Below are 15,043 nucleotides of genomic sequence, written 5' to 3' on the forward strand. Positions count from 1 at the left end.
CTGTGGCTTCGGTAGGAGCACCCCACGTAGCCATAGACCTCACCTGGAGCCTAAATTCAATTTTCCCTTAAGGAATTCAGCCACAAGGCAGAACCCAGAAGCAGAGTGAGAGGTGTGGGCGGGGCCAAAGGCGTGTGTGCGCAGCAAGACCGGTGCAGCGCCGCCATCTAGTGGCCATGCACTGTTAGTACCTGAAAAGCTCCTGAAGAACTAACTGCCCAGGACTCAGGAAAATCACAAAGGCTCAAGCAGGGCTTGAGCACCAGGAGACCTGGATGCTTCTGTGCAGGGCTACAGGAGCACATAAGAGCTCCCCCAAGTCCAGTCTTCCCATATCCTTAAATTTAGGAAGCAGCATAATTAGGCAAACACCACTTGCAGGTGGACCCAGAAGACATTGCACCCTCATGAATACACCTTGAGCTTTATTTAGATTAAAATGTCTCGTGTGACCAAGGCACAGCATGCGTTGAGAGTTAGTTCTTGCCTTCCATTTCGTCCTTCCACTGCTCTAGCAAGCCTTTGAGCTTTGATGCTGTCTCCACAGGTGCACACACACACCATGGTCTGTGGCTTCACACATGTGATCTAGGGGACAACCCTGTGTCATCAGGGCAAGGGCTTTTATGTGCTGAGAAGTCTTCCCAGCCCAATTTCTTCTGTAGCCTAGGCTGACCTTGAACTTCTGACCTTCCTGCCTCTACCTTCTGGGATTACAGTATGCATCACCATGTTACACTGGGGATTAAATGTAGGGCTTTGTGGCAAAGCTTCAGCTCCAGAGCATGTTATTTCTGTCACATCAAGAACACAGGAAGCAAACAGGAGACCCAGGGACCCCCCTCCACAGAGGGCAGTGTGGGAAGGGCAGCAGACCATGGTCAGGCTCCCTGGTGATCTCCCAGCCTGAGGAAGGCAGAGGTCTGGGCTGTACACAGCATTGGAAAGTTTACTTGGGGGCAGGTAAAATGGCTCTGTAAGTAAAGGCACTTGTCACTGAGTCAGGCAATCAGCCAGGACCCACATGGCTGAAGGAGAGAACTGATCACCGAAGTTGTCTCCTGATTTCCCCGTGTGCGCTGTGGTGTGTGCAAACACCTACACATAAATATTAAGTAATTCTTTCTTTTTTTTTTCTTTTTTCTTTTTAATTTTTTGAGACAGGGATTCTCTGTGTAACCCTGGCTGTCATGGAGCTCACTCTGTAAACCAGGCTGGCCTCAAACTCAGATCTGCCTGTCTCTGTTTCTCCTGAGTACTGGGATGAAAGGCATGTGCCCCCATTGCCCAGCATACATCATTTTTTACAGTTTATTTTTCCTACACTGCTCCCTGCCCCCAAGTTCAGAAATGAGTAACAGCAGAAGCAGACCAGGCCATTTGTGCTCGGCCTAGGAAGTTAACACTCAGTCACTTATCAGCTGTCAAGGCTGACTACAGCCAGCCACAGAGACAAGGAGGGATGACTCATACCCAGGGGCTGGTGACCCCAACCTCACAGCCATGTCCGCCTCCCTCCTGCTCCTCACGAGCTACCTGAGCCTGCAGCTGAGCTCTATTATCATCGACTGCCCAGGCTCTTCAGCTGAAGCCACTGTTTAGGTGGTGACTGTCCCTTCAACCTGGCAAGAGGCCAGCCTCCTTCTCCACCAGTCGGCTGACCGTACGCAGAGCCAGAGGCAGGGCCACGTTGGTGTCTTGGTGGTAGCGGGGCTGGCACACGCCCACGGTGGGTGTGAACACAAACTGGGCCACACTGGGCATCTTCAGTAGGGTTAGCAGCTCTGTAGCCCGGATCCGGATGGATTCTGTATCCTCCTCACTGTGCATAGAGCTGGTGGCTGGGTTCTGGGCCAGGGTCCGCATTTTTGACAGGAACAGTGACACCCTGGGCAAGAGAGGGTCTCAAGTCCTTAGCTGCTAAGAGTCAGTTCCCCCAAAGCACCCAAGAGCTGCCCTCCCTCCCGGCCGGGTTCCTCTCTGTGCTTCCTAGCTGGGTACCTTGGGATCAGGTCTTGGCTCCGGGAGGCTAGCTTGGTCAATGTGGTCATGAGTGCAGTGACCAGCTCTGGGGGACAGCAGGGCAAGTCGGCTGAGGGGCGGGACTGGGTGACTTCAAACAGCAGGGCTTCCAGGGCTTCAAAGAACTTGTTGATCTGCTCTGCTGTGCACCTCTTGTCGCAGGTCACCGACAGATACTCACCAATGGCCCACACCTAAGCCCAGAGCAGAGGGTCAGCAGGCATCAGGGCTTCCTGTTGGATGGTGGGAGGGCAGCGTGCACTTACCACACAGGTGAACATGCTGGCTCGGCTGCGGATGCTGCTCACGCTCCCCACGAACTCCAGAAGCTCTCGGGACAGTTCCACCACCAGTGATGGTTTCAGCTTACACAGCACCAGGAGCTGGGAGCTCAGCACCCTGTGAGGAGAGTGGGAACCCTGTGAGGCTGTGTACTTGGGGCAGGCCTGACCTCAGCCTACCCAACGGGAGCAGGAGAGCCAGGAGCACCTGGCTGAAGTCAGGAAGATAAAACTTGCCACCCATAGGGAACCTTTCACTCCATGGGGACATGATGGCCTGAATTCCAGGCTAGTTGATAGTGAGGAAGGAGGGATGCTGTGAGTTCTAGGATAGCCTGGGTTGGAGTGGAGCTACCATAAATGAAGAGTATAGGACCTGCCCAGAATCCTCCAGTGAGGGGCTGGGGGCGTGGCTCAGTGGTAGAGCCTCTGCCTAGAATCCCCCAGTGAGGGGGCTGGGGGCGTGGCTCAGTGGTAGAGCCCCTGCCTAGAATCCCCCAGTGAAGGGCCGGGGGCGTGGCTCAGTGGTAGAGCCCCTGCCTAGAATCCCCCAGTGAGGGGCTGGGGGCGTGACTCAGTGGTAGAGCCCCTGCCTAGAATCCCCCAGTGAAGGGCTGGGGGCGTGGCTCAGTGGTAGAGCCCCTGCCTAGAATCCCCCAGTGAAGGGCTGGGGGCGTGACTCAGTGGTAGAGCCCCTGCCTAGAATCCCCCAGTGAGGGGGCTGGGGCGTGGCTCAGTGGTAGAGCCCCTGCCTAGAATCCCCCAGTGAGGGACTGGGGTGTGGCTCAGTGGTAGAGCCCCTGCCTAGAATCCCCCAGTGAGGGACTGGGGTGTGGCTCAGTGGTAGAGCCCCTGCCTAGAATCCCCCAGTGAGGGACTGGGGTGTGGCTCAGTGGTAGAGCCCCTGCCTAGAATCCCCCAGTGAGGGGCTGGGGTGTGGCTCAGTGGTAGAGCCCCTGCCTAGAATCCCCCAGTGAGGGGGCTGGGGCGTGGCTCAGTGGTAGGAGCACTTGCCTAACATTCAGGTGGCCTTATCCTTAATCCCCAGCACGGGTATATATGTGTGTGAATAACCCCCCTAAAGCAGTGGTTCTTAACCTGTGGGTCACGTATCAGGTATCCTGTATGTCAGATATGTCACCATTCACAACAGTAGCAAAACTATAGTCATGAAGTAGCAATGAAATAATGTCATGGTTGGGGTCACGACTGAGACCCACCTCAGTGGACAGGACCATGTACAACAGAGACACGAGCCAATCTGAAAGGACACATCTTGGAGGAGGGAAGCCTCAAGAATGTTCTTAATGGAGGATGAAATGCAGGCTGGTGGAGGAACTGGCAGTCAGCAGTGAGCCCCCAGCCTGTGAGCAGGACGGGAAACACAGAGAGCTGGTCTGTGTGTGCCATGGGCACTGTGACCCTGCCAGGCTGTGAGCCTACCTGTGCACACGGGCCTCATACTGAGGGACTGGGTAGAGGGAGTCACTTCTCTCCAGGAGCAGCAGTGCCAGCTGGTTGATGAGGGGCCCGTCGGCAGTCTGCGATCAAGAACAGGAACTGGCTCAGTCTTGAGAAGCACGATGGGGTGGAGCTCCTCACTCCCTGGCTGCCTTCCCCAGCACCCGGGGCTGGGAGAGGACGCAGAGGCCCCGGCCTGGCTCCTGCCCTGCAGCTGCCTTTTAGAACCCCTGTTTTAGAACCTGTTGCAGGCTGTGGGGGCGCACACCTTTAACCCCAGCACTTGGGAGACGGACAGAGGGAGGCAGGTCTGAGTTTATGAGGCCAGTCTGATTCATGTGGTGAACTCCAGACTAGCAGGGTTATACAGAGAGGTGGTGTCTCAAAAACAAACAAACAAAAGTAAATTTAAAAAGCCTGTTCCCTGAGGCCAAGGCTCCGCCTTGTCTTGCTGAGTGACCCCAAATTGCCCATTCTGTTGCTAGACTACCTCAAGGGGTTCTGTGGGCTTCTAGTCATCTGACCTGTGGACATGCAGCCAGGAGGGAACCATTGGGCTGTGGTGGGGTGCTGGGACACACGCTGTCCTGGCTCTAGCTTATGCTGCCAGCCTCAAGTGCCCGCCCTGTCCTAAGGCTGACTGTGAACAGCCCTTTCCATGGAGAGTGCAGCAGGACAAACCTCCTGTGGGGTCCAGTCCCTCTTGACTATGTGACGTCTATGGAGGAGGGCACCTGGGTGGTGGGCTCACCTGGGTCACAGCTGAGAAGAAAGCCTGGAGCAAGACAGGAATTGCCTCCACACACTGGGCTACCCGGGCACAGCTGGCCATGGGCTTCAGCACCTGATGAAGTGGCGTCAGTCTGGGGACAAATGGGCCTACTGAGTGCTGGCCCACCCTCAGTTCCTTCCTGGAGGGATACTGTGGCTGGCTGCAGGAGGTCATGGTTCACTCACTCCTTGGGATTACATGCTCCTTGGGACTTGAGGAGACCAGAGATGTCAGGGGCTCCCAGGACAGCAGAGCCAGGGAAAGGCCAGCAAGGGCTGAATGAGAGGCCTGCCGAGGTCCTCCCACCCCCCAGAATATCCTAGGTATTAGTTTTCCCACTTGGATAGTGGACTGCTCACAGCTCTAAATGAGGGCTGGATCAATGAGTAGAGCCCTGAAGCCCCTCCCGCCCCCAATGCCCAGGGCAGTAGTGATGGGGACCATGGCTATCTCCTCGGGCTGAGAAGATACAGCCCAGTCTCTGGCATAGAACCCCACCTCTCGGTGGAGCCGCTGGCCTTGGTGCGAAGCAGGTGCCGGAAGAGTCCTTGGAACTGTGGGTCCTGGAAGGCCTCCAGGCAGCTAGGGACCCTGAGGGAGACATCCCAAGGCGGCCTTTCCGACGGGGTCTGTGTGGACCTAAGAGGACAGAAGCTAGGCTGGAACGAAACTCTTAGCACAAGTCGCCCATAGCCCTATTTGACTTGATGTCGGGGGCACTGGCTTTCGGGGATGGGGAACGACTCCGTACAGAACATGGGAGTCTCCCTTTGATGGACATGGCTGTGCTGAGGAGGCCAGGGACTCAGGGGCTATTCCAGATGGCAAATGGCCCAGAGATGTACTTCTGTGGGCTAAAGCCAGGGCTGGGGGATCGGGAGAACTAAGGAGCAGCACTAGTGCCCAGGTGCGTGGGAGGGGACAGGGCTGAGCAGGCCAGAGTGGGCTCACCTGAGCTGTAGGTCCAGGGCAGCAGTCAGACAGGGCAGGTCAAGCAGGGCATGCAACATCTCCACAGCAGTTCCAGCATCCACGAGAGCAGGGAGGAGTACCACAAACTCGGCTGTGAGCGGAGGGCTGTTCCAAGCCAGGAACTGCAGGGTACACAATGGCTCAGCAGGCGAGAGGATGCTAGGTGGCATGGCCTCATCCAGTGGCCTCCTACTGCCCACTCACAGCACAGACCCTGTGTAGACAGGGACACGCCTCCCCCTGTCCCCCACAACCTGTGATGAGGCTGTCTGCCTTTGGCGATGGTGTATGTTTTACTTACTATTGCTAATATGAGTGTGTGCACGCGTACACATCAGTGGACGCCAAAGGTTGTCTCTGTTTACCACGTGGGTCGCAGGGACACAACTCTGACTGCCAGGTCTAGCAGCAAGTGTCTTTACTAGCTAGAGTCACCTCTCTGGTCACATCTGCTATTTTGTTTCTTCTTTTGCAGTCAATTTTGTGCCAGCAATAAAGGTAGCCATTACTTGTTTTCTTTAGGAAAAGGAGTCTTGGGGTAGGGAGATGGCTCGGAGAGTAAGGTGACTGCTGACAGGCAGAAGGATCTGTAAAAGCACACGGTAGTGTGCACCCAAAACCCCAGTGCTGGGGAGGCAGAGATCGTACATTACTGGGCCTGGATGGCCATTCAGTCTAGGCACACCCGTGAGCTCCCAGTAAAGTCAGTTTCTGTTTCCAAAGAGGGGAGGAGGTGATTAATGTGATAAAAAACGAGGCTCTAAGTCCAAACCCCCAGAACCCACATAAAACTGCACTGGGTAGCACATGATCGAGACTCCAGTGCTCCTACTGCAAGGAGGCAGACAAGAGTCCCAGGAAGGCCACAGGCCAACTAGCCTGGCATATGCAGGTTAGCAAATAGAGAACCGGTCTCAACCAACAAGGTGAAAGGTAAAACCCAGCACCCAAGTTTGTGCTATCATCTCCACACACATACACCTAGACTCATGTACACGGAATACATGCATGCCCAGCAGACTGACAGACACACACACGCACACGCACACACAGCTAGTGGGTTGCATGAGGTGCCTATAGAGGTCAGAAGAGGGCGCTACATTCCTTGTGATTAGAGTTACAGACGGTTGTGTGATTCCCTATGCAGGTCCTCTGCAAGAGCAGCCAGTGTCCTTAACCACTGAGCCATCTCTCCAGCGACTAGGTTTTTCTTTTTGTTGTTTGCTGTTTTTGTTGTATAGCCTAAGTTCTTCTGTAGACCAGGCTGGTCTCAAACACTTCGAAATCCCCATGCTTCAGTCTCCTGAGCGCTGGCATTACAGCTGTGCACCACCACACCACATCTGGCTTTGTTTGCTTTTGGAGGCAGGGTGTCATGTAGCCCAGGATGGCCTGGTACTGCTATGTAACCAAAGCAGGCCTTGAACTCCTACTTCTGATCCTTGGCTCCACCTCCCTCGTGCTGAGATTACATGTGTGAAGCACCTGCTCTGGTTTCCAGGTGGCTGCCCGAGATAACTCTGGATGCCATGATACATGGGAACCCCTAGTCCCACGCCTCACCACACCCCAAACTGAAATCACTTAAGAGGGAACCCCTAACCCCACACCCAATGAAGCCCACACATGCCTTGAATAGATTTGGGAAGCTCAGCCGGAGAAGGCTGAGAAAGTGGGGGTCGAACAGAGCCAGGTTGTGCGTGCAGAAGTGTATGACCTCGAAGGCCAGAGTCGGGCTGTGGAAGCGCTCAGAAGGGAGACTGCCTAGCAGCTGCGCGTAGATGGCTTCTGCATCCATGGCGGCCGCCTCCCCTGAAAGACACCAGACACTACCATGCATTAGGACCTACAGCAGTAGATCTGCAGTGACTCAGAATAAGGATTCCTACTCTAGGCTAGAGCTCAGCCAGCCTGGCCGAGCCTCCAGGGCTGCATGAGTCTTCAGAGACGTTGCCACCTCCCTGAGGCCAGAGCACAAACCACAGGGGCACTGTCAGGAAGGTGGTAAGCCTCAACTTTTCACTTCCATGGGCCCATGATACATTAGAGTCCTGAGCTTGGCACAGAACTATAATCTCAGTTATTTTGGACGCTGAAGCAGAAGAATCATAAGTTCAAGAACAGCCTGGGCAACACTGTGAGAACCCATTCCAAAATAAAGGGAGGCTGGGTGTACTGGCTGGTTTGTGTGTCAAACTTGACACAAGCTAGAGTCATCAGAGGAAGGAGCCTTAATGGAGAAAATGCCTCCATGAGACCCAGCTGTAAGGGATTTCCTCATTAGTGATGAATGAGGGAGGGCCCAGCCCACGGTGGGTCCTGGGTTCTCTAAGAAGGCAGACTGAACAAGCCACGGATAACCAGCCAGTAAGCAGCACCTTTCCATGGCCTCTGCATCAGCTCCGGCCTCCAGGTTCCAGCCCTGCTTAAGTTCCTGCCCTGACTTCCTCCAATGATGGACTATGATCTGGAAGTGTAAGCCAAATAAACCCTTTCCTCCCCAACTTGCTGTTTTGGTCATGGTGTTTCATTACAACAACAGACACACTAAGACACTGGGTGTGGTGGCACACTCTTAACCCCAGTACTTGGGAGACAAGGCAGATGGGTCTCCATGAGTTCTAGGTCACCCAAAGTTACACAGGAGAAAAACCAAAACAACTAACCAACCAAGTAACAATAAAACAAAGCAATCAAAATAGAAAGAGTGCTGGGAATAAAACTCAGTGGTAGAGCCCCTGCCTAGAATCTCACAGTGAGGGGCTGGGGCGTGGCTCAGTGGTAGAGCCCCTGCCTAGAATCCCACAGTGAGGGGCTGGGGCGTGGCTCAGTGGTAGAGCCCCTGCCTAGAATCCCACAGTGAGGGGCTGGGGCGTGGCTCAGTGGTAGAGCCCCTGCCTAGAATCCCCCAGTGAGGGGCTGGGGCGTGGCTCAGTGGTAGAGCCCCTGCCTAGAATCCCCCAGTGAGGGGCTGGGGGCGTGGCTCAGTGGTAGAGCACCTGCCTAGAATCCCCCAGTGAGGGGCTGGGGCGTGGCTCAGTGGTAGAGCCCCTGCCTAGAATCCCCCAGTGAGGGGCTGGGGCGTGGCTCAGTGGTAGAGTCCCTGCCTAGAATCCCCCAGTGAGGGGCTGGGTGTGGCTCAGCAGACACACTTGTCTAGTATGAGAAGGATCTGGGTTCCATACCCAGCACTACCAATAAATAAAACAAAACAAAAACATCAATGTGATAGCCTCTAAGTGTGGAAGACCCTGGTCTTTGTGGTCTGTTTCCCATGCACCCAGACTCACCGTGGTTCAGGAAGAACTGGGCAAGAGGCACCAGAGCCCGCTCGCTGCCAGGGTCTTCGCCCAGCCTCCTGTGCAGTGGCTTCAGGCAGGAGAGGGTACGATAAAGGAAGGAGGGGTCCTGCCGGCACAGCACATCTAGCACCAACACAGCTTCCACCAGGCACTGCGGGGATACTGCGCTCTGTCATGGGTCCAGGCAGCACCCGCCCCAGCTACCCTACAGCCTACTTACGGCTTTCTGTAGGTCCGAGTCCCCCTTCCTCAGCGCTCCTGGAACAGAGAGAGCCAGCTGTCTCTAAAGAGCCCCACGGGCGTAAGGCTGCGGCCGTGGGCAGTCGTGTGACAAGAGTCCACCCTGGATGGCAGTGTGGGATGGGGCCCTTTGTTGGCAGCCTGGGGACTCACTCCGGTTACTCTGCTCCAACAGGCGCTGGCAGTATTCAAAGGCCACCTCCCTCAGCCGCTCCCGAGGGGGCAGCAGTCGGCTCGCAGTGGAGGCCGCGGAGAGCACAGACAGCATAGAGCCCTCCAGCTCTGACTTGTCATCTGTAGGAGAAAAGGACACCTTGATGCCCCTGGGTGGACGGGCAGACTGGCAGAGGACATGCTCTGGCAGCCCCCCAGTGTTCAAGGTCAGAGGTATGAGGCTGCTGTCACTCAGTGCCAGGTGCACACATCTGTCTGGGCTGCTGATTGGTTTTTCTGTTTCGTTTTTAGTGTATTAAAACAAGTCTTAGGGTTGGGGATTTAGCTCAGTGGTAGAGCGCCTGCCTAGCAAGCGCAAGGCCCTGGGTTCGGTACCCACCTCCGAAAAAAAAGAAAAAAAAACAAAAACAAAAACAAGTCTTGGGCTGGAGAGATGGCTCAGTAGTTAAGAGCACTGACTGCTCTTCCAGAGGTCCTGAGTTCAAGTACCAGCAACCACATGGTGGCTCACAACCATCTGTAATGAGATCTAATGCCCTCTTCTGGTGTGTCTGAAGAGAGCAATGGTGTACTCATATACATAAATAAATAATTCTTTTTTTTTTTTTTTATTCTTTTTTTCGGAGCTGGGGACTGAACCCAGGGCCTTGCGCTTGCTAGGCAGGCGCTCTACCACTGAGCCAAATCCCCAACTCCGATAAATAATTCTTAAAAGCAAAACAAAACAAGGTCTTGTGGTATAGCTGAGGCTGATCTCAAACTTATAATTCTCCTGCCTCAGGGTCCAAAGTTGTTGGCATGATAGGTATCACTACCCTTTGTGTTGTTTTCTGTTGTTTCGGAGACAGAGTCGCAACACAGGTTCCACACTATGTAGTTGAGACTGATTTTGAACCCTTGATCCTCCTGCCTTCACCTCTCAAGTGCTGGGTTCGTAGGTACACACCACCATGAGCCGCTCGGTCTGATTCTATACTCCAAGTCTGCAGATGGAGTGGATCAGATGGGCCTGGGGTACTGCCCTGGAGGACCCGCCTGGCTCTCTGGGAACACTGCAGCACCTTGTGGAGACACTGGTACGCCTACAAATGGCACTGGTTCTTCCTGGGGTCAGCGGGCCCTGTTGCTGGCCTCCAAACCATCGCACACCTTGCTCGGCCTACAGACACCTGTGGTGTCCATCTAGGCTACACTGTAGGGCACAGTGCCTCCTGCCCACCGTCTCTGCCTGTCCCCAAGCCACAGTGTACTTGTGCTCCCTACCCCTCAGTGTCCTGTCCCATCCCAGGTGCACCTGCATCTGGGCTGCCAGGGTCCTCGGGGCCGCTGTGCAGCAACCATTTCCTCAGCATGGAGAAGGCCTGCATGTTCACCCACTGGTCCTCTGTGAAGTGCTGGCCCGTGGAGAGTACCGTGAAGAAGTCAGAAGCCACTGCTCCATCCACCTCGGTGATGGGACCTGGCTGTGGGAGGAAGCACAGGGCTGGGGACGAGTCGTTGGGCCCATAAACTACTCAGGAGAACAGAAGTCATGTGAGGCTGTGAGCTCCAGCATGGCCCAGAAGCCTGCAGCCCCCACCCTCTCCCAAGGTTGTACACAAGATGCACCTGCACCCGAGATCCAGGCCGGCCTACCCCAACACCTAGAGACATGATTCCGACTCCAGTGCAGACGTGTGTCATGCGCTGAGCAGGAGCCACACAAGCTAGGTATGGCTGGACGCAAAGTGTACCGCCACCCCAATCCCAGGACCTGTCCACTCTGAGGTGAGGACAGCAAGAAGAGGTCTCATTGGAACCAAGAGGAAGGACATACAGCATCCACAGGACCCTGCCTGGTAGAATGGCTACGTGTGGTACCCACATGTGGGACAGAGGGAGCTCTATCAGAAGTGACATAGTCTCTCGTACATCGGTCCGTCCTTGGATTTGTTATGTAGCTGAAGATGACTCTGAAATCCTGATTCTCTTGCTCCAGGTGTGGACCAGCATTACAGATGCACACGACCATTAGAGGGGTGCACCACTGCGCTCAGTCTACGCAGTGCTGGGGCTTGAGTCAAGGGCCTCATGCGTGCTAGCCAAGGGCTAGCCACATACCCAGCTGTGACAGAGCTTCTGTGATTTCAACTCCCCGGGGTCCTGAGGCAGTGGGGACTCACCTGCCGGGTCCTGGGCGTAGAAAAGAAGCCCCCTGAATACGGAAGCCCTTGCTGGATGCTGGCGTAGCGGAGCCAGTCTACCAGCCTTTTGCTGAGCAGGTTGGTCTGGTCTGTGGGAAGGGAAGGGGTACAGTTCGGGGAAGTTAGACTCCCAGACTCCCAGGCTGTGCTGAGTTTGTTCAAGAGAAATTGGTGCTCAAGAGAACCCAACACTGTGGGTCAAACCTTATGGTAAGCTCAACCCTCCCTCCACCACACCCTATACTACAGTCGCAGTGGGAAAGGAGCCAAGAAGGATTTCTTGGAAAGAAGCATCCAGTACCTTCCACGAGGATGCCTGGGGCAAGGCCAATGACCTTGGACAGGACGGGGAGGAGGGGCCTGACACTGGGCCCCTCAGGCTGCCGGTTCTCCAGGATCTTGAAGATGCGTTGGCTCACTTGTCTGATTTCTCCGTTCCTGTCTCCCTTCAAAGCAGGACAGGGAGCTGAGGACATGGCTCAGCTGATAAAGCGAGTGCCTTACCAGCTCACGGACCTGAGTTCAAGCCCAGAGAACGTCTGGAAAGTACACTGTAGCCTCTCTCCAAGTTCGGAGACCTTACGTTCAGGAATATCAGAAGGGCAGCCCAGGCTCTAAAGTCGGTTTTAGCTACCAACAGAGACCTAGTGTATGTGTGTGTGCACATTCGAGTATGTGTGTTCGTGTGCATGAGACGGGAGAGGGCAGGGGGCTATGCACACTTGAGATAATCATTAGACCATTCAAGGGAATGGGCACCGAGCTGACGGTACATGGAGGGACACAAACCAGCTTGCTGTGTTCCTAAGACCCCAAGAACCACCAGAAACAGACTCCACTCACCCCTTTCCTACCCTACCCCCCCCCCCAATGGTGGCAACTGCATTACCTGGGCCAAGAGCACAGAGGCCACAAGGCTAAGCTGCCGGGTGTTTTGGGTGTGATCACAGGACAGGGTCAGGTCATTAAAAGGCGACATCTCTCTCAAGATAGCAGCACAAAGGACCTGCAGCTGCTCAGGGCTTGTGGGCAAGCAGAGAGTGGTCTGCAACAGGTCCACACACGCTTTCTCCAGCCTGGAAGGTGAGACCTACGTCCAGTACACTGGCATCCCAGGGAAGCTGGCTGGCAGATGCACAGGGACCCAAAGCGGGGCTGCCCACTCACCTCCGGGGATACTTGGTGGATGAGACTATGAGGAAGAGTCTCTGTAAGGCATCCACAGTGGCCGGCCCTGGGGCTTCCTGCAGCAGCTTAGTGACCCTGGAGCAGAAGCGCTGCAACTCCTCATCCTGGATCTCCCTGAGGAAGGAAGGGGAACCACAGTGCTGCTAATCCACATCCCCAGCTGGGGACTGTCCCTATGCAGCACAGAGAAAGCGGGGAGCAGCACCCAGGCTCACAGTGCCTGGGGGTGGATTGATAGGAACTGGGGTACAGACAGGTTCCTCCTCTGGAACCGAGATGCGGCATTCCCAGTTTCCTGGTGATACCCCTTAATGGTGAGGCATACAGCTTTGCTCTGTTGCTCCCATGATAAAAAGAAAACTCTGGGGGGTTGGGGATTTAGCTCAGTAGAGTGGGTTCGGTCCCCAGCTCCGAAAAAAAGAAAAAAGAAAAAAAAAAAAAAAGAAAACTCTGTTTTAAGGTTTCTATTCTTCTTTGAGATGGGGCCTCGCTTTGTAGCCCAGGTTAGCCTGGAGCTTGCAGCAATTCTCCTGCCTTGGCTTCCATCCACCAGTAAAAGGTTTTATGAACCTTTCAAAAGAATATTTAGTTCAAGTTGCCTCTCTTCCTCTCCTAGAGAGTCTTGCTATGTAGGCCAGGTTGGCTAGCCTTCAACTTACTATATAGCCCAGACTCAAACTTTTAATCCCCATTCCTTGTGCGCTCCCAAGGTGTGTGGGTGCTCACAACCATGCCTGGCTCCCCCTCCCCCAGGGCCTTGCACACAATAAGAGCTCCATTGCTAGCACTCACGCCTGTTGAAAGCTGTCTTTCAACCCAGCTTCAGGGAGCCTTGTGAGAAGGGCAGTGTAAAGCTTCTGTACTGAAGAGATCACAGCAGAGTGTAAAGTGAGCCTGATACAACACTGGCCTAATGCAGATACTCTGGGACTGAACCAGGCTTCAGTGTGGAAATGGGTTTCCTTGCTTTTATTCCAAGCTTAACAGCAAGGAAAAGAGGGGGAAAGAGCGCCTGCCTACATGCTTGTGGCCCCAGGTTCCAACCCCACCACCACAACGAAAAGGCCCGAAATGATGAAGGAATTGCCCGGTGTGGTGGCAAGGACCTATAATGCCAGCACTTAGGAGGCAGAGGGAGATGGATCTCTGTGAGTCTGAGGTCAGCTTGGCCTACATAATTATAGGGGCCACACAGTAAGATTCTGTCTCAGCCAATGTGGATGGATGGATGGATGGATGGATGGATGGATGGATGGATGGATCAGTTGCCTGTGGGCGCTGAGAAGGAGAGGTCTCCTGACAGGGCTGACAGTCTGCAGACTGCCCACATTTTGGACCTGCCTGTCAGATGCTTGAACTTGGCCCCTAGGAATTGGAAGACTGACAGGTAGACTCTCTCCATAGCTACTGCATGTCCTAGAAGTCTGTGAAGGCCGCAGGACGTTCTCCAATAGCTTCCCACCACCCCAGCTGGCTGTTTCCTACATCCTCCACCCAGGGTCATATTAAGGAACCTACAGAACAAACTGGCCCAGGGTTGTGCCCAATGGGGGCAGAGTGATAAACCACATACGCTATGAGATAGGATGACACTGTTTTTGTGTTGGCATGAAGAAGTCCCCATGGAACACATATCTTTAAAATGAGAACTATCCACCCATTACTGAAGGCAAGGAGGGCTGTGGGTGGACTGTGTGGCTGGGTCACCATTTTCTTAATAGATCTTAAGAGAACTGTCTTTATTTATTTATTACTTTATGTATGCGCATGTTGGGGTGCTCAAGTGGAGATCAGAAGACGACAACTTACTGGACTTGATTTTTCCTTCCTCCACGAGGGCCCCTGGGGTCGAATCGAGGGAGTCAGCCTTGGCAGCAAGCGCATTTACCTATTAAGCCCCTCTGTCTTCGGAGTTCTGTCTCCGAGTTCGCAGACCCCAGACTTGCTCTAGCTCCCAGAGATCCCAGAGACCTTATCCATTCTAATCTTTCCCCACGAGCGGCCCAGCTGAGTCCAGATTTGTCCCTTTGCATTTTAAGTTTACCAAATGCATCAGGTCTGGGTTTCTGCTAGTCGTTTCCTTCGTTTAATTACATACCACTGGACTAGCTAGTTGGGAAGGAAGGCGCAACCTAGACGCTGAGCGCCAGGACCAGCACTGGCATGGCCCCAGACACGATGGGAGGATTCCTTGGCTGGGTCCTGTGCCTCACACTCCACGAAGGCCGCCCTGAGCCCAGGACTCGGCGCCACACCGGGCCTGAGCTACGCAGCGGGACCACCGCCTCCCCGCTCCTCCCCAGCTTCGTCTCACGCCCCGTGGCCCCGTCCCCAGATCCGCAGACCTGGCCTGGTGCAGCAGACTCTCCGCGCCCGCCGAGAACATGCCGCCACAGCCCCAAGCCCACCGGCGACCGAAATGTTGTCGCGGGCTTCCGGGGTCGTGTC

General features: G+C 54.7%; 1 protein-coding gene across 3 annotated transcripts; it reads right to left on the bottom strand.

Annotated features, from left to right (window-relative positions):
• Positions 1-402: 402 nt before the first annotated feature.
• On the bottom strand, positions 403-15,043 carry Ap5z1 (adaptor related protein complex 5 subunit zeta 1). 3 transcript variants are annotated; one of them, NM_001037220.5, is given in 17 exon segments: positions 403-1,888; positions 2,002-2,216; positions 2,289-2,421; positions 3,747-3,844; positions 4,516-4,627; positions 5,035-5,175; positions 5,488-5,630; positions 7,139-7,320; positions 8,799-8,961; positions 9,031-9,068; positions 9,204-9,344; positions 10,519-10,687; positions 11,387-11,496; positions 11,709-11,853; positions 12,297-12,483; positions 12,575-12,709; positions 14,941-15,033. In NM_001037220.5, coding segments are annotated over 17 exon segments (2,424 nt in total). In that variant the 5' UTR covers positions 14,982-15,033; the 3' UTR covers positions 403-1,617.

This window comes from Rattus norvegicus, chromosome 12, assembly GCF_021556685.1.
Source record: "Rattus norvegicus strain SHRSP/BbbUtx chromosome 12, alternate assembly SHRSP_T2T, whole genome shotgun sequence".
Lineage (NCBI taxonomy): Eukaryota > Metazoa > Chordata > Mammalia > Rodentia > Muridae > Rattus > Rattus norvegicus.